At 41.2% G+C, this 20185-nt stretch overlaps 1 protein-coding gene across 1 annotated transcript in view; it reads right to left on the bottom strand.

The window, feature by feature from the left end:
• brinp1 (bone morphogenetic protein/retinoic acid inducible neural-specific 1) overlaps nucleotides 1-20185 on the bottom strand; it is a gene marked incomplete at both ends in the record, with an annotated part of 136772 nt that overhangs the window by 33518 nt on the left and 83069 nt on the right. Inside the window, one exon of the mRNA XM_080742687.1 lies at nucleotides 16402-16507. Coding sequence (XP_080598813.1) covers nucleotides 16402-16507 — 106 coding nt within the window. The remainder of the gene's footprint in view (nucleotides 1-16401; nucleotides 16508-20185) is intronic.

The following is a 20185-nucleotide window of genomic DNA, read 5'->3' as shown; positions in this document are numbered from 1 at the left end:
GTGCAGTCAAACAATGAAACTATATGGAATCTATGAAAATGTTGAGGGGGTCCCTGCTTCATCTCTCTCTCAATTAAAGGGTCCTTGGACTGAAAACGTTGAAGACCCCTGCTTTACACCACTGACTGTTGGTATTCAGGCCATGGGAAAAAAAGAGCCTGCGTCCCAAATTACCCAATGTAGTTATTTAGTCACAAGCTCTTGATCATTTTCATAATTTAAATATTTATGAAACCCACAGACAGACTTAACTACTTTCAACCTGGCATATACCCATTTTGGGCATACATGTTTTTAGCGTAGAAAAAGGTAGATCCAAGCTCACAAGGTGTTGCATCGCGATGCATTGTGAGATTGTAGGTCAACTATATGCGATGCTTTTGGGTGACACTGTCATATGACAAAGTATGAAATAAGCCATGTTTATTTAAAAAAGACAACAAAAAAATGGAGATACAAGTTTTCTGCCCAACAGCGACAATTAATCAAATATTTGACATTCTGAGCTGTATTTTGATTGTCTTAAGTACCAGCTCTTATGCCTTAAATTAAAGGCCTGTCTCCGACCACCGAACTTTCCATCAGAGAGTTCCGACTTTCCGACGAGCAGCTTTTCGAACTCTAATTTGGGGTAATGCTTTTCAGAAGATGCGAGTGATGTAATTTTGTAGTTGAACCGAACATTTCTGACGAAATGTTCAGTGGTCGACAGGCCTTTAAGTTAAGGCATAAGAGCTGGTACTTAAGAAAATCAAAATAGAGCGCTTTATATACCACTCCACTCTGTAACAATACAAAGTAAAAAAAACTACATCCAGAGTAGACTATCAACAACTGCTAGTGCACTGAAAGAAGCACTGAGATACGTGAGAGAGAGCCAGAGTCCTCAGGCTAAAAATGCACTGAAAAATTCCCGTTTCTGGCTTGGAGCGTTTCAATTTGGTAAAATTGAGAATGATTGGGCCATATGGCTGTGAAACAGAGATATTTTTCCAGCAGAGAGGCATTGGATGTTGGAGTAGCAACCCAGCACACTGGGGAGTTACAGTAAACTGAGTATCCCTAAACCATTCAGGCCTAGAATTATTGAATGCTTTAACCATTGAAAAATAGCAGATATACAAGCTCACAGCGCTGCGAGCTTGTAGATCTGCTATTTTTGGAAAAAGTCGTGAAAATGTGTGCAAATCTTTGAATATAATGTATTTTCAAAGCGAACGTTTGTAACTCACATTTTGCTTCTGGGGGGTCCCTGGAACTAGATATTTTGAGATGGGGGTCCGTGGCCAAATAAATATCATTTTGGGGGTCCTTCAAATGAAAAGGTTTGAGAACCACTGACATAGTAGTTTCTCAAGAACAGACTAACTGAGCTCCAGTTAAGTGAAAAAGGACCTTTTCTTTGACGATGGCTGGCCAGATTGCTGACATAGAAACATAGGTTTTTCAAAAAACCTTAGAAGGATTCAAAAGACACTTATAGAATCGGGTCAAAATTCAAATTTTCACCATTTTTCAAAAATATCAGATCTACAAGCTTGCAGTGCGGCACTTGGTGCCGCGCTGTGAGCTTGTATATCTGCTATTTTTCAATAGTTAAAGCATACAATAATGATACACAATATAGTGTACCCGTTCTGAATGGGCTAAAGAGCCGCTGATGAAATGGAAGGTGAATATTGCAGTTCCTACGCAGCCATTTGATAACCTCCAACTTCATGCTCTGCCAGTGCACATAATTCCCTGCAACCCATCTGCCTGGCTTGCTCTAAATAAATAGCACCTCAAAATGGCAGTTAATCTGATTGCATACATCAGAGGCTTGCGATATTTCCTTCACGTCTACTGCGTATAGGCCCCTCACACACACTTCCATGAATGCTAAAAATGGTGGCCCTGCATCTGTGACTTTGTCGTTTCGCTTCGTTTCTTTTTCTGAGAGCGTTCTATTTTTACAGTGTGATAGATGGGGAGTGGAGGCCGCAACCGAGGCTTGTAACTGCCTTGGCAAGCAGTCGCCTACTCATTGTGATGTCACACTCCGCCTCATAAGCTACAGTTTCATTAAAGATTAATTGACCATTGTGTGGCCGCAAATTCACAAAATAATCATTACTTAATCCACTGGTGCAATAAAGTGCATTACTTGAATAGGGGCATTAAATTACCATCAGAGGTTACTGTTGCAGCCAGGATGAAACACCACAGACCTCTAAAAATGTAAATCTGCCTGTTTCTCCCCGTTGCAGACCTGTGCAGCCTGCCCTCCATATCCCTTGTTATCAAAGGGGCACATGGTTTTAAGACTTTAAGTGTTGCCTCAGTTCACATGAGGGCACATCTTGCAGAATGAGCTGTATAGTAAAAGTGCAGCTAATGTAGCTAGTCATTCCCTTTCCATCTCCTCTGGTCCGTGAGGGTGTGTGTTCAAGCCAAAAGCTCTGTCAGAGAAGTAACACATTGCACCATATAGCCTTCCTCGGCTCTTAAAATGTGACAGGTTTCTTTTATATATAGTTCTGGGTGTGCCTTACTTAGCATTTAAATGGCTCGAGCGTTTCTACGTCTGTAGTAGATTATCCTCAGTGTTGTCAGCGCGGCAAAAGCCAGCAGCCTTCCTGCGCTGTGAAACGGGACTGCCAAGCCTAGATTATTTTGTTTGATCTACAACCTCATTTAAGTAGTAATGAACAGGTATAACTGTACAGCACACTGACTTAATATAGCTATTATTCCCCAAATACCCCAAATTAAATCACTGATTCCATTTTGCAAGGGTAGCACAAAAAGGAAAGCTTTCTCTCCTTGTATGTTGAGCACCCAGTTGGATCTCATTGGACTTTTATGAATGCGGAAGCATGCTCATGCATGCATGCACGTACTTGCAACAACAACAAAAATAATAGTGTCAAATCCCATTTCCTGGAGCACACCTACATACTGACTGTATACAGTACAGTACGTGTATGTAATGTACCCTTCTTAGCAATCTGTACCTGGGGAGGTATAGGAGGAACTTGGTGATGAGATTGCTTATAATATCACTGTACAGGCGGTGAGGTTGGAAACAACCCATGCTGCATAGCAAAATAACAAAGAAGCAAGGCGGTAATCACTATAAAAGCAGAAAATTATATATAAATTGCCCTGGCATTCATGGCTTGCTGCGCCCGCCTCCTGGAGAAGTGTATGGCCGAAATTGCATGTTGCAGCAATTGGTGGATTGAGGTAGGCAGGCGGTATGGAGAGCTAGATGAGCTGTCCATGGTGCTGAGCTAGATGAGCTGTCCTCTGGTGCTGAGCTATTGCCAATTGTGCTGAACACTGGACACAGACACACAGGGTGAGTCAGGGCAATGCTGAAGCACTGATTACTTTTTTCTCCGCTTCTCTTTCCTGTGCCAGCACAAGATCACTGCAGGGACAATGGCACTATTGATTAATCAGCAATAAAGGTTTTCCAATCTTTCATTTTAATCTTTCTAATTGCGATTACAGTATTGGCAGTATGAATTGAGCGTGTGGTGCGACTAATAGCTCTTGGTGCTTTCTTGTTTCATGTTTACAAAATCTAAGTTGTACTGTATACTAGTAAGACACCTCAGGGTGACATGCGAAAGGGCGAGGTCGCGCCAATTCTTGGCCATCTGGCCAGTGATGTATAATGGTTACTCATATATGGAAACCTCTGCATGATAGTCAACGATGTCAAAACATGCCCATATATGGGCATTACCAAATATGGGCATTCCCAGATATGTCCTTAATATTGATAACATAATATCCTTAATAATGTCCTTAATATTGATAATATAGGAATCTCCAGATATGTGCATAAAACGTTTGTTAATTTGTATAAAAGTGTAAGTCAGAGATTCCAGAGGAACAAAAAATAACATTATTTGATTTGATTATTTGATTGATATATGATTTTGTTTTCTTTCTTTCTTAATTTTCCTCTCTTTTCGAATTGCCCCCACGGTGCCCCCTGCCGCATCCCGTTGGGGCCGCGACCCCCTCATTGAAAGCCCGTCGAGTAAGAATAATAGGGCTTCAGAGTGTAATTGGAGACGTGCTTGTTGTTGGCTGTTTGTGTGGTTCAGTCGCAGTGCTCAAGCTGCTCAGCCACGTGGCAGATTGCTGTTGGATGCGCTCTGCCATGTGTCCCCGCACAGCGGTAGTACCAGGGCCTCGGCTGGTGAGATGTTATGTTTGTATTCACACACACACACACATAAACACACACACACACACACACACACATGCATGCAGACACGCACGCACAAACACACACACACACACACACACACACCGGGCTCTAGCAGAATATCACATGTTTTACAAGTAGCAGAGAGGGGGAGGGAAGGTGTGATGACAGGCTTTGATATTTCCATTTCTGCTACAAACAGATAGCACTGCCCTGAAAGTGTCAAGATTCAGAATTTCCACATTTCATTTATAATAGAAAAAGTGAGATGTTTTTATAGCACCACAATAGCATTGAAAGATTTCCAATTAATTCCCGCCCTTGTATTTAATGCTATTTTGGGTGTGTTTGTACAGCAGTTATGCACTTGCGGAGAAATCTGAAACAACAACAACAACATTGAGAAATCAAGTAATGATGTTGCAGGCATTTAAGAGCAGGTCAGCACACAAACGGGAGATGTTGTGATTTGAACCAACCTGCTGAGAGACATAAATATCCAAGCTTTTAAGAGACTCTTAAAACCCCATGGGTGACAGAGTGCTTGTAAAAAGGTAGTTCCAAGCTAATATTCTGCTGTCAAAGACAGAAGGGATGGTAAAAGGAAAAAAAATCAAAATAAAATAAAAAGTCAAAGATGAAGATGAAGGAAAAGCTTCCAATCAATTGCATCTCGTAGAGAAGGGGACAAGGGGCATCTTTGGCTGTGTGTAAAACTGTGTGCTTGCGAAGACAGCCTCCTGGAGCTGCCGAGAGGAGGTGGATGAAAAAGTAGATTTATGGTTCTGCTGGCCCAAGTGGAAACTCACTCTTGATTGACCACTTCCAATTGAAAGCTGACCTCTGGGTCAACAGCAAGAGATTTAATCAGGTACCGGGGGCTCAGCGTGCTATGGAGAGGTGAAGAAATGTGCTCGGCCATCCATCTTGAAAGACTTTAGTATTATCGGTTATGGGCCCATGGAAGTATGCTTTCGTGAGTGAAAAGGTTGCCATTGTCTAATGCGTGTGCAAAAGGCAGTGCAATTTCCACAGTGTGTCATCCACCAGTGAGATGGCAGCAGCCTGTCCCAGTGACATTTATTGTTTGAATAGTACTACACAGTAAGATTGTGTTCATTTATATCTGAGAGCTAAAATATGTCTTAGTATTTTGTGTGTGTGGTGTGAGTGAAGTTATGTTGTTGTTAGGTCAGCCATTGTGTTTCTGTGTACAGAGGAAATTAAATTGACAGAGCAAGAGAGACAAATAAATTGTGAGTGTTTGTAATTGTGCTCATCATGGTTTGCTCTTCATGTTTTGCATGAAGGTTTTGGTAACCAAGGACATCATGTTTACTGATAGACTTTGGTCAACAAATCCATTTCAACAAGTCTGTCATCAAAAAACAACTTAATTGATTTGTACGTCTGTTTGTTCTCCCTATAATGTTTACAGCATTTTCAGCTGAAAAGAGGGACAGGCATCGAGCAACAGAGCAATGAGTATCTAATTCATCACTCTCCGCACGACTTGCCTACAGGGCCAGTTTAATTTATTTTCACTTCACCACTTTGAAAACTGTTGGCTCAGGCTATTCTAACATATTCATAAATCTTCCCAGATAGGCTCATGGAGATGAAGGTGGGGAGAGAGAGCAGAGAGAAAGGATGGGGTGGGGGTAGGGAGGGAAGGAGAAAAAAAAGCAAATTACTTTGCTTTTGTTTTCGAGCTAATTTATGACAGCCATATTGGAGGTGATTGGGTCCATGCAGTATAATGGTTTGTGGAGTTCTGCGGGCAGGGCCTAGCCCTTTTTTGTCCTTCCTTTTAGCCCAGTACGTGCGGATGCTCTTAAAATGCAGCCTCCGCTGCTCTCTCCCTCGGTGGTATCAGATCTAACAGAATTGGACAGGTGAAATGTGTGTCGTGTCACCCGTCTGAAGAAGAAGGAAAATCAATAAGTCAGAGGATGGTCGAAAGTAAAGATGCATCATACGAGTATTGAATGAAGAGCATTGTTTCCTCAGCTCCCCTTAAAGCAGATGAGAGCCTTCACATGACTAAGTGATGAAAGACCTGGCTATTTAACACTCACTCGTTAATTCCCTCCTTCATTTAATTCTCACTCTCCTCCATAGGCCGGTTTTATTTATAGATCCCGGTGGACACACAAAGTGAGCATCAGGCCAAACCAATATCCTTGGGTTACTAAGCTTCAGCTTGGCGAGAAGACAAATACATAAATAAACAACAAATTAATGGGGGAGAAAAGAAAGTCTGCTTAAATAACAATTATAGAAAAGCTTTCCTAAATGTAGTTAGTCATTTGGACTTATTGTTGTTCAACTGTATGTTGGTCAGCCTTAGGAAAATGTAATTTTGTTGCATAGATACAGACAGACAGACAGACAGACAGACAGACAGACAGACAGACAGACAGACAGACAGACAGACAGACAGACCGAAAGACTCATAATTAATTGATCCCCATGGAGAAATTCAGGTGTTATATGGTGCCAGGTGTCATGTCACAGTATGTTCCCTGTGAATTCCCAACCCATCGTATATTATTCCGGTAAGCTTGCACAAAAAATCTGTATTTCTTTTTTTGGCTGGACCCCAACAGCGTGGCCAGCCAGCCCTATACACGTGATGTGACTGACTGAATGAGTCACTGACTGATGAATGTACACCAATGGTCGGCCGGCCCGAGCGCTGGAATTTGTATAATTTGCTGCATACTTGCAATGCATGTTATTAAATTAGGCTGGTGCATTAGACTAAGTGATTTCTGGAAAATGCAAGTTGGTTAATGGTATGTATTAATACCAGAGACTAGATGGACAGAGATTGTTGGGTTCTTCTGAACAAGATCAATGACCGTATGGCGGTAGGGCCATAGCCAGTAGCTGCTGACAACACATCATTGTAACCTCTAGTACTTAGTTGTCAATAATGAGCTGGACATTGGCAATTGTACAAAGACGTTCTTCTGCAGTAACTAAGCTTTTGTATCTTTAACAACACCTACATACAGTAGACATTTAAAAACCCCATTGTTATGTAATCCTATGTCCTCTGAGTATTTCTCTGTGAAATGTTGATGTTGCAAAATGCATTCCGTACGTGTTTTTGCTATTATCTCCTAGCATCAGTACAATAGGATTTCGGTTGAAATTTGCCAACGTTTCCCTTTAACAATATCATTTTAAATACCCAGAGAATGCCCAAATAAGCCAGCCAGAAGGTATTGGCTGGTTTACTTAATATTTTACTTATCAATTTTGACTGTGGGAGAGAAGAGAAGTGAGTTTAGGAGTAGCTTTGATAGGTAACTCCCTTCATGTCAGATTTTTCCGCAGTATTCCACTCTTAATCTAAGTGAAAGGAAGAAAAGTGGATATCCGAGGCCGATTGTTATATCCACACTGTGTTATCTGTGACTCACAGCCACACCAGCTCACAAATAGCAGACCAGACAGAAAAAGAAAGTAAAAAATATATTTCCCTTGACTGCCTAAAATGTTCAAGGAAGGAACCCATACAAAAAATGAATATATAATATATTTTTTGTATCTCTGTGGCATAACCGGGGGCATCAGACGGCAAATTCAGGTCAGTCAGGGCAGCAGGCAGTCATCCAACATATCTTTAACAGTGCTTGTGAATCAATAGAATTTCCAAGTACCTCAGCATGCAAACGTACGGCACGCTGCCACACAGCGCCTTGCTGCTCAACCAGGACCATGCTGTTCATATTACACTACACATGCTGGCCATGTTTTATACCGCATTATGTGCACGGGCCTATATGTATCTTATCCACAGTTTGTCCCTGATTTTTAACAACTGTTAAAGATCCCCTCCACCAAAACCTTGTTATGGATAACTCCTCCCGGAAGCATGACTCTTGACTATACTGTACTACTTTTCGTGAATAAATTGATACAATGGACAACTTTTTTACATTCTTTCGCGAGAGAGGGAGAACGTCTCCATACTGTACTTCTCTGAAAATCTGAGTTGATGTACCCGTAAGAACAGTATTTGTGACAAAGAGTGACCTATTATGGTGGTCCATATATAAATTGCAGTTGAACAATGTGGTAACTTGAAACTTTTAGCACTCAGACATACACAGAAGGCTGATTAGTCAGTGACATTCACAGATAGTTTCTGAAACTTAGCAAACCATGGCAGATTTTAGGATGGTGTGCAGTGCTAGGAACTTCCTTCCACTATACCCAAGGACCACATGCTAAATAGAAATGGTTAGCATGCATTTCTGAATATTGCATTTATATGCCTAGCAGCAGAGAATATTTGTTTGTAGTGCACATTTTAGCCATGATAGCTCAGATGATAAAACGTTGTTACACATCCAAAAAGGTCATGTTTCTTTTTATATGTATATGCAAATATGCACTATATGCAAATCATTGGAAATATGCATGTTATGGGGCCTGTCATGTTCACTGTTTGAATTATATCTATAAGCAATGTCTTGGCAATACTCGGCCACGCAAGCTATTTACTTTGTTGATGCTCAACCATAGACCAAAAAAGGGTTCAATCTAAAGACTTTTCTTTTATGATGTGGTGCTGAAAGGGCCAGCCGTATAGAACATGGATTGTCTGTATCTCTGTCCCCACAAAAGTAGACCATCCATGTCATGTGAAACACTTATAAGCTCATACAGTGAACCACAAAAATGTAAGGTATTATAATATAGTAGTTGACTGACTGTAAAACTAGTAAACTACCCTACAGTACATATTATGTAGGGTCACACACATCTTTTATGTGTTAGGGCAGTAGTTCTCAACCTTACTGCATCAAAAGTAATCAACAAACTATACTATAGAAACTGGTCAAACATTGGCCAAATTGTCAAATAATTTAAGAAAATACCTACATTTAGAAAATACCTGATCTACAAGCTCACAATCTGTGGAACCAAGTCAAGCTAAATGTAATGCCTCAACTCCTTCAATTCCAAGCGCTTGTCAGGTTGGGGGTCACCAGTTCAAATATGATTTGTATGGGGGGTTGTGACCTGAAAAGGTTGAGAACCACTGTATTAGGGCAGGGCAGGGGTTCACAAACTTTTTTGTCTCAGGGCACCCCATGAATATTTTTTTAATCCGAGGCACCCCTACATTATAATTTTCACTCCCAGCACCTTATATGTATAGCATATCGTCATTGTCGGGTGGAAACCTTGTATGTCCAAAACCGTTCGTTTTGTATTTATCATCTATAAAACGTACTAAACTAGTGAAAACAGCAGATCTACAAGCACACAACGCCTCGCATCGCAGGCGTTGTAGATCGGCTGTTTTCACTAGTTTTGTGCGACAGTCTTGTATGATGAAGCAGGGCTTTGCTCTACCAAAAGACGTACACATTTGAAACTTGGAGATACAAGGTTTCTGCCCGACAGTGACGATATTTTTGTGATTATGTTGCGAGGAAAACGTTGAGATAGTAGCCATTTTGGTTAGAACTGACTGAAAACAACTTTGTACTTCAAGTTTAAAATGATACTAAATATTTAAGTGTCCAAATAAATTCCAAATATGATCTCGCGGCACCCCTGGACTGCCGTCGCGGCACCCCAGGGTGCCCCGTCACCCACTTTGAAAACCCCTGTATTAGGGGATGACCCTTTTTAGTAGACCCAGACCTTGTATCTATGTATTCATCTTCTACTTTGAGATTATAGTGTGTAGGGGAATCAAGCTACTTAGCCAGATGGCAATCATTAATTCAGCTGCTGTAACTGTCTGAAAGCCTTTTCAATTGCATAGGGAAGTCGTGCCATTATTAGACTGTGTCTTGTTCCACAAAGGCAGAACAAAGAGCTAGTCACAAGTTTCATCTTAATTTTGTTTCACTAACATCTTGACTTTCAGGTTCAAGTATACACTGCAGATGGCAGTTTATTGACTTCATGATTGCGTGTTTGTGGTCGAGTTAAAACAGTATTTCAGGGAGCAGCTGTATGTTCGGGAGAGGAGTGCGAACAACTTTAATTAGGGAACATTTTGGAAACTATATTTTCAGGCCACTACGCAACCTTCACATCTAGTCCTATGAAATTTGCACTGATCAGAGCAAATGGTCACTGAGTTATTGTCATTTGAAGTGTTAAACGCCGCTGTAACACTGCTGTGGTGACTCATTATGTGTGCAATTTGGGTTTTGTTGAAGTGACTATTCTCATGCCAGACCGCTGAACAGTGTTTGTGCCAAGTTTGGTTCGGATCGGAGCAACGATGCGCCTTGACAACATGTGACCCCTGACGGACTCTGGCAGCAGTAAGCTGGGTTGTACAACATGGCCTCTGAGGGCCCCTGGCACGTGTCTCTATTCTGCATCTAGCATGAGGCAAGACCCACATTCAGAGTGAACATTTTTAACTCAAATCTTTGCTGCTGGGGGTCCCCGGGAACAAAATATTTTGAGATGGGGGACACGGCCATATCATTTTGGGGGTCATTGACATGACAAAGTTTGAGAACCGCTGATAGAGGCCGATTCTACAAATGTGTTCTAAATCCTAACAGTTTTCTGAAAAACGTATGTTGCTATATCAGTGGTTCTCAAACTTTGTCATGTCAAGGACCCCCAAAATGATATATATTTGGATGCAGACCCCCATCTCAAAATATTTTGTTACCCAGAAGCAAAGATTTAAGAATTTTTTTTCTCTGAACTTGGTCTTGCCTCATGCTAGATGCAGAATAGATACACGTGCCCCTGACACAGTATTCCGGGTTGAACAACATGGCCTCTGAGAGCCCCTGACACAGTATGCCGGGTTGTACAATGTGGCCCTTGGTGTGACTATTCTCATGCCAGACCCCTGAACAGTGTTTGTGCCAAGTTTGGTGTGGATCGGAGCGACGATGCGCCTTGACAACATGTGGCCCTTAGGGACCCCTGGCGTGTGACAAATGGCATCGTTTGTTGCAGAAATATCCATTTATTTATTTACCAATCTTCACCGAATTACCTATACATAGGTCCACATGATCTCGGGAGTCATGTAAGCAAATAACCTTTTTGATATTCCATTCTGCTGTTTGCCTGTAATTGGCTTAAACATTTTGTGGGAGAGGAATATTTTGTACAACAAAACTCCTATCATGAACGCTAGATCCAATCAACCCCTAATTATAATTGCATGGCCACAAATGCAATTGGTTGAACTGAATGTCATAGAAATGCTACAACCCCCTGCAGCTTCCTGCGAGGGAAGGTTTGCATTTACTAGATGTATGCTTGAAGGTAGCTTAGAGCATTGTGACTCAAAGGCGAATAAAGAGGAAATAAGTGCAAGTAAAAGTTTAATTAAAAGAAAGAAATGGAGTGGGCTCGCTATAACTGCATCCTTGAACTATAGCCTGTGTGGTGCTGCATACTAATACAAACAAATCCACTTTCTTATTTAATTCATGAGCAATTAAAATTGTCTGCACTAGATTAAAGTCTTAGAAACTTGCGTTTGGTTTCAAAACATTGCTGTGGCCTTCTCTCCAAAACTCACTCAGTGACAACAAACACGCACTGCTTATTTTAGTTTAGTAGACATGCCCACCCAGCTATTGTTAACCAAATACCCTTGCATCCCCATTCTGGGCATGTTATATTAAACATCCAGTGAAAATAGGCAAACGTTTGGTGAGCTTGAAGAGGCTATTTTCGACAAAGAGAATTGGTGTAGAAGGAAAAAGAGGAGGGGATCCGATCAAATATAGAAGAGGGATTAAGTGGCTAAAAGCAAGATAATGAAGGACTATATTTGAAAGCTTTTTAGTACTTTAGCTACCTCTACCATGGAAGTTAGATCATGATGTATGACCTGCAAATGTCAAATGACCTCCTGAAATTTCTCAGGAGGGAAGCTAGTACAGTATCTATCCAATTCTGCTGCGAGGTGGCCAATTCTCTGTAACATTATGGTACAGTTGACTGCATCCTGCAGCAACCATAGAACGGCTCAGTGGAGGGTAGATAAAGAAATGAGAGTGAGAGAGAATGAAGAGCAAGAAAGAACCGCAGAGAAATAGGCCGCAAAGACTAATGGGGTGAGTGAAAGATGGATAAAGGTAGTGAGAGGAGAGTTTCCAGGAGAAAGACTTCAGAAAGAAAGGACTGCGATAGAGAAAAAAGATAGCATCGAGGTGGATAGGAAATGCGAGTACAAGAGATCTGAGTGCACTTGGCACGGTTCATCGTCCCCATCCCAACCCCTTCTCAGCGTCATGCTGTGTCTGAACAATGATCTATCTCTGGACCCTAACTCACGGTCAGCCCCCCTCTGTGGCCGGGACAGTGTTTTGCAGGACATTCACCGGAGCTAGCATAATGCTGCAACGTGATGACAGCCCCAGCCCCAACCCTAACCCCTGCTTCATAGTGGCAGTGATGGCCCCTGTAGCTCTAAGCTGACCTTTGAAATCTCAGGGGTCCCGTCCGCTGTGAGCTTCAACTGAAAGCTGGTGGTTTGGCGTGGCTGGCCTGCAGGGTAGTGTGCTTTATCTCAACTGCAACCCACAGTGACAGCTTGGGGGGATTTTACATTTGGAGCTTTAGCTTGACACAGATAAATAACAACTAACTGCACTATGCCCAGATGTGCAGTACCGCAAATGACCGTCCATTTGTGTTCAGGTTTTGAATTGTCACAAACGTGACAGAGAGACAGACAGATAACTAACCTACAAACAATCAGCATATGATTTACACAGAAATGCAGACACAATAATCAATACAAATAAAATAAAAAAGGCAATACAAATAATAATCCAATACCTACGATTGTGCACAGCAGTGCTTTTCTTGGGTGCTGTTTAGACCACACATATTCAAACTTGCTGCACTAACGCTACAGTCTACTGCACAATGACAAGTTTGCACTGTCTTTCATTGCTTTCATTAACAACTGCAACATCAGAGCAGACAACCTTCGCCCACAGGCTTCACATTATCTCATTATAAAAACACAAGTGCATAAGTACAAACATAACGGCCACTGTATTGCAATATAATGATATTTCAAATACAGGAAAGTGTCATTTGCACACTGTACTCATAGATAATGCTGTCAGTGATGCATGATCTTGCACTTTGGCCAGATGTGTCTCCTCCCCATCGTTTAAATGCCAGCACTTTTGCACTCTTGCTAATTGTCTGATAAAAGGTCAATGGGCATTTGAAAATGAGACACATGGTGGGTGTTCATTAAATGTGCTAAGAGCTGCTAGTGTTCAATAGACTAGTCATAGGTCCACTCAACTCCTCTCTCCTCAGGTCATAGTTTTAGAAGTACATTAAAATCCCTATAGACTTCGCTGAATGATGAATAGCAAAAAGAGACGGATCAACGTAACAATATCGCAATGCATTGTGATGCAATACGTTGTGAGCTTTCAGATTGGCTATTTTCTACAATTTTTTTTTTTTACTTTTTAAAAAAGGAGATTTTTTTTTTCTATTTCAGGGGAATTTATAGGAATGTTTGACATGTTTTGAATATTTGCTCTCACAATAGCATGCCCAAAATATGGACACCAGGTTGAAAGGGGTTTTAATGGTATGTTGTCACAGGAGAATCACGACTAAATGCTACAGCTGTTGTTGCCATTGTCATTTCAGGCATTGTCTCTGAGAACAGTATAAAGATCAATGTGGTCTCTTTGTGGGACTGAAGGACAACCGTCTTCTTTTACCCCCTAGAGACAATCGTGGCTATTGTCCAAGCTGCTTTTATGAACCGCCACGAGAAGAGAGATAGAGAAGAAAAGACTGTCCCAAATGAATTAACCGAGTTGCCAATTGACTGCTAATTACCACAAAATGCTCTAATTTGATACTATACAACAGAAATCTATTTTCCTAAGTGGCCCTGGATAAAGGAAACACATTAAAATGAGTATCCTCACGGCCAAGAGTCTTCATCCCTTATGCATTTCCTTGTAATCATACAATTGTTTGCTCTTTGTTTTTGTCTTTCTTTTGTCCTGTATTACTTCAACTCACATGTGGAAAGGATAGAGTGATTGCAATTCAATCTTACTAATGGCAACCACAATTCCCTCAATGTGACCTTTCTTAATTCACTTGTAGATACTGATGATGTTCTCTGGCACACGATTAAGGGACAATTGGGGTGGTCACCTTGTTAGTGAAACGATTGCATATCAATTCGTATTCAGTTTGTCATTGGCATCCATGTCTACATGTACAGTACGCATAAAAACACACAACTTCTGCTAAAAACGCTCATGCAAAAAAAGAAATCAGCATACAGAAGTACAGAGATGCACGTGTGCACACTCGCACACCCACGCTAGCAAGCATACACACACACACATTCACTCCTTCCTGTGGGTTTGTGATTGCATACCGTATTGAAATCGCAGGTGTCAGCTGTTGTGGTCTGATGCTGAGTGTAGTAACAAAGTCATCAGTTTGTCATGTGCATGAGCTTGACAGAGAGAGAGTGGTGGCCCATGACTTCTGCTTCATACTGTACTTCTTGATATTAATGGGTATTTGTCAAAAGACAACCCTAGTAATCAAAAATAAGAACAAAGGCACACCATCTGGCATACCTCACTACAAATAATTCCCTGGAGATAATGAACAGCACGGTTAAACGGAAATAAGTGAATTGATCTGAAATGATACCGTACATCCCACCCATCCAATACACAGTAAAAACACTCAAAGTGATTGAAAAGGTTTGGCCCACATCTATGTTATAGACACTGGATGTCAAGCTCAACTAATAAACATAGTTGCCTTGAGGTTAAAGGGTTGATATGTTAATGTGCATATGGTTTTCATGGGAGAATGAAATGTTTCTCTTGAAATGAGACAGTGCATCATTATGAATGTATTTGAGAGGCGTAGCCAAAGCACTCTAAGGACGCCTGTGTGAAGTACCATCTCTTTGAAGAGTGCCATGATTGTCAAACACATCAGTCTGGTGACAAACACCTCTAATTGAAGGCAAACGTTATGGCTGCTTTAAAGAGAATGTATTTTCAACAGTAGGACACTATATAAAGCTACCCACTTTGGCATAATATGAAAGAAAACACCTTTCAAGTCAAAAGCTGATCTGAAAACCATTTCCATTCTCTCAGAGATAGTATCAAGCCAAAAGTTAAATGATTCTTCTTGGGCCTGTCATATATCAATTCGATAACAAAACATCAGACTTCAAAGTGACTGAGCCAAATACACTGGATGCATGACAATAAAGCTTTTATAAAACCTATAGACTCTTTTTACTAAGTGGCAGGGGGGAACTTGAAAGTATGTCTTTGGTTTGACAGACCACGTAATTCGCTGAATCGGGAAGAACAATAATGATCCCTTTGGGGAGGGTTGGGAAGACAGAGTTGAAAATAGTCTGAGCTGCTTAAACTGTTATTTAACATCCTCTGTAAACTCAAATAAATCAAAGAAATTACCACTATTCACTTGACCACTGATTCACTGGCTTTAATCATTCTTTCTCCCAGAACGCAATAATAAACAAAAAAAACATCACTGTTGTAATATTTTGAAAACAAATATATAACCGCTAATATGTAAATATTAACATTGGCTCAGTTTTAAATAAATAACAACAAAATAAAATGATAACAGAGACACAAAATGACAAAAATGCTTCATGGTGAGATGGGATTTAGTCTGTTGCACATGCACAATTATTGTGGGTTTATGAGAAAACTTCCCTCGTTGCAGGATTCTTGTTTGAATAGTGAAAGGCACTGCATTACATATGTAGCGTGCATTCTGTATTAATGGTCTCCTCCATTTGGACATATATTATGCATACAGTAAAAACCTACATGATGACTGCTGGCTTCTACTCATCACAAGCACTTTGAAGAGTTTGCACAGTGCATGCTATTGTTCTGCTTTATCCAAAGACTGGTTGAGAGTTAGACCATGTATTGCTGAAATAAGAGCAGACGTGGCAGCAAATCTTACCCAAATCCCCAGAGGAGAATCAGAAGCAAATTTCATCCCAACCCTCGCACTTAATTCAAAAAAACGAATTGATATTCAATTCACGGGATGGTGCGAACCATACCCCAAGATTTGACCCTGATGCTGACCTCCCGCAACCCTTGTTGTATGGAGGCCCCGTGGTGCACGGCTGTCTGTGTACTGGGTTTGTTTACCTTGCAGATGAAGCTTGCTCTCAGGGCTCTGCAGGAGGATGGAACTGACCGAGTCCAGATTGTCATAGCTACTGCATCCCAGCGGCCCCGTCCGTGTTTCTGTCACCTGCAAGAGAATTAGCACGCAAATGAGATAAGCATTTGCAGAGAATGTGTGTGTGGGTGCGTGTGCATTATATGTGTGCATCGGTTTCTGCATTCCTGTATGACACAGTGGTTATTGTGGCTACATTGGGTAGTATAAAGGAAAGCTAAAAATATTGTTTTCCTCATATCACCAACATTTCACAGCTTGTTCTATGAGAGAGTGACCCTTCTGAATCTTTGAATCCATGAAGTATAATATTTTACTGTTGTCTTTCTGTATGATGATGTACTGTAGGTACTGCAATAGAGGACAGTGGTCTTAACAAGGTCTTTTCCCAAGGAATCACTCCACTAATCAAGCATGAGAAACATTAGTTCATAATAAGATGGTGAATTATATATGATGATGATATAGGGATGGCTATGCATAATTGGACACAGTTATTAGGCTGTCTGCCTGTCTGATCAACTCAGACTTTCATATGCACTATGCACACAAAAGTTAGCACACACGTTTAGCACCATATGGCAGAGAGCCCAAGAGTCCTGTGTTGAGACAGATTCTCGCAAAAGAACAATGTCCACTAATCACAGCAACGGAGCACTACAAGGATGACAGCTTTCTGTAGGCCAACCTGGAAGTTACTCCCCATTTTGCATTTTGCATTGTGTTTTGGATTTGGAATTTAGAAAATAAGCTGTGTGGCAAACAAAGGCTTATGATATTAACATGTTTGTTTCAACAAAATAATTATCACAAATCAACACACTTTTTTTTTAACCACAAAGGCAATGAATATAATTTGTTTAAAAAGCACATAATGCCTTCAACATTCATGCTTGGGATATTAACGAGCGTAATGTGGCAGAACAAAATATTAAACTCTCTTAAACGCATACAGTACCTTATTTTCTGCACAAATCAAAAGCCCTATATATAGGCTATGGTGAAGAAATAATTGCAAATATGGCAAGAGAAATCCCATTACGAACTCACTTCTGGGTTTTAGGACTACGTTCTATTGCAAATGAGAGGTGTAACTGAGACACACAAGCCTTTCTATACTGCACTTACAAGTCTTTTTAGCCAACAATAGTGTGTCCCGCTTTACCGCTCACTCCTGGAGCTTGGGTTCATTTAAGGGACCTTTAAAGGCTTTATTTCCTTTTAAAATAAGTGAAACATTAATAGGCACTGTTCTTCAAAGAGCCGTTGGTCCCTATCATAAACAATAAGGGCACGCTGTAAAGTTGCTGCAGTGGTCCCCGTTTTCCCGTGGCACACTCCAGTCAAAAGAGATAATTGGGCTATTGAAATGTGGAGAAGCTGCGCTTAAATTTACCACCTCTCACACCTTTAAAAGAGTGTGCTCTTTCAAAAGGAAAAGAAAGGGCTGACATGAACCCTCTTTTTGTTGCCTCTGCTCATTAAGAGCTACCTGGCAGTGCTCAGCCGGTACTTTCACATGATTCCAAGAAGCCAGATTAGATGCTGCTCAGCAAAGGAGATTAACAGAGCGAAAGAAGAATATTGGCAAGAACCTTAAGCACATTTACTTCGGGGTGTCTTAGACAAGTATTATCATGATGCTCCGGGGATAAAGTGCCTTTGTATCATCAACAGATTTTTCAGTTGAAAATATGTAGTATGTTTTTATCATGTGTCATGTCGACACTTTGTCACTGAAGCATAAATCAGGCTTTTTAAGTCTTCTGAAGAATGGATGTTGTCGATGGATGCTTGCACAGAAGAAAATCTTACCATTACTAGCTCTGTAATAATGATGGAGCAGCCTCTCTTGGACGAAGAAAAACAGTTGTTACGGAAGCTTTTGTTTCTGTCTGCCTAGACCCAAGTGCAGCATAAAAAGCCTACCTTAACTTCGAATAGTAAACCTATTAAATAAATATTCCAGAAATAAACTTATTTTAGAGGCCTAATGTTGACTCTACAGTAGCTGACTCTATATCTGTTTTTAACTCAAGATAACTAATGTAATGTGTACAGAAGTAGAAGTCTCATCTATTGACTGAAAATAGGTCTTCGCAGAGATGGAGAACATCCATGATCACACGAGGAGTTACAGCCCAAACACAGTCTGACAAAATATACAAGTGATGGACAAACAAGATCTGTCAATCTGTCTCCGAGATGCTCACCGCCAGAAACCTTAGGAGGCTGTGCCTTCTGCTAGAAGAGTATCTGTCCGTCTGCGTGCATGTGTGCGTGCGTGCGTGCGTGCGTGCGTGCGTGCGTGCGTGCGTGCGTGCGAGTGAGCGTGAGCGTGAGTGTGAGAGAGAGAGAGAGAGATTGACAATGTGACACCATTTTCCTGTCTTAATGTTGATGCCATGCCAGATGGTGTGCTGACAAGCAGGAAATTAGACAGATGCATATCTTACCCTTGGCATCAGGCCGACAGGATAAAATACAAAATCAGACAGAGGCAGACAGGAACAAACTATAGTTATGAAATGTTTGTGTTCAGTATTATTCTTTTCCTCTTGCGTAATAATAAAATTGTGTCCCCTTGAGTTGCTGGGGCATTTGCCAAGTACACAGGAATTTGTCCTCTGCATTTGCCAATCCTAAATATTAGTAGAAGCTTATGCTATTAATACAGCACCCAGGGAGCAGTTAAGAGCTAGCCACTTCCAGGGGTGCCCGCTGGCCTAGTGGTCAAGGCGCATACCACATACTAGGCTAATATGCCTGCTGGCATCCCTGGTTCGATTCCCGATCCGGACGACCTTTGCTGCATGTCATTCCCCATCTCTCTACCCATTTCCTGTCAGTCTACTATCCTATCAAATAAAGGCATAAAAAGCCCAAAAAAAATCTAAAAAAAAAAAAAAAAAAAAAGCTTAACCTGGCAATGTTGAGAATGTCATTACAGGTGAAAACCTTCAATCTTCGTTTTGGGGGGTAATTCTTTTCATTTCAAAGCAGTGGGTAGGTATTATTATTGGAGGTTTTCTCTGCTGCTCGAGCCCATTATTGAATTTAGATTTCTCCAAACGATCAGTAGTGTACATGAGACTATGGCGATGGCGTAAGTAGTCTTGCTCAGGGACACTTTGACACCCAGACGGCCTCTCTACATCAGGGTTCCCCAATTAGTTTTCCCCAAGGGCCGAATTATGTCTAGGGTACCAAGCCGAGGTCCACAACATTGCAGGGGCCGACGGTGGCGTTCCCGCTACTCCAGCGACAGTTTACGTCGTTGTCAGGTGAAAATGTTGTATGTCCAAAACCGTTCATTTTGAATTTATCATATTAAAAATGATTTAAACTAGTGAAAACAGCCGATCTACAAGCACACAACGTCTCGCACCGCGAGGCGTTGTGTGCTTGTAGATCTGCTGTTTTCACTACTTTTGTGCGATGGCCTTGTATGATTTGCGAAAGAACGTACAAATTTGGAGATACGAAATTTCCACCTGACAACGACGATATACTAGTGTTGTTGCTGCTCTTATACCACCATTATCACTGGGGTTGGTGTGGGCCAGACGGTAGCTCCCCCGCGGGCCGCCTAAGCGCCTATTGGGGAACCCTGCTCTACATACTTACTGTTGAGCAAATGTAACTCATTCATATCTTAAGACACATGCCAGTACCATGATGTAATATCATAAAATAATAACAATCAAAGCCACCCAAGAATGATATAATCACTTCGACAGCATGATGCAA

This window comes from Nannobrachium achirus (genome assembly GCF_963921795.1).
Source record: "Nannobrachium achirus genome assembly, chromosome: 15".
NCBI classification, from domain to species: Eukaryota; Metazoa; Chordata; class Actinopteri; order Myctophiformes; family Myctophidae; genus Nannobrachium; species Nannobrachium achirus.
The sequence above is the reverse complement of the archived record's forward strand: the minus strand, read 5'-3'. Positions and strand labels throughout refer to the sequence as shown.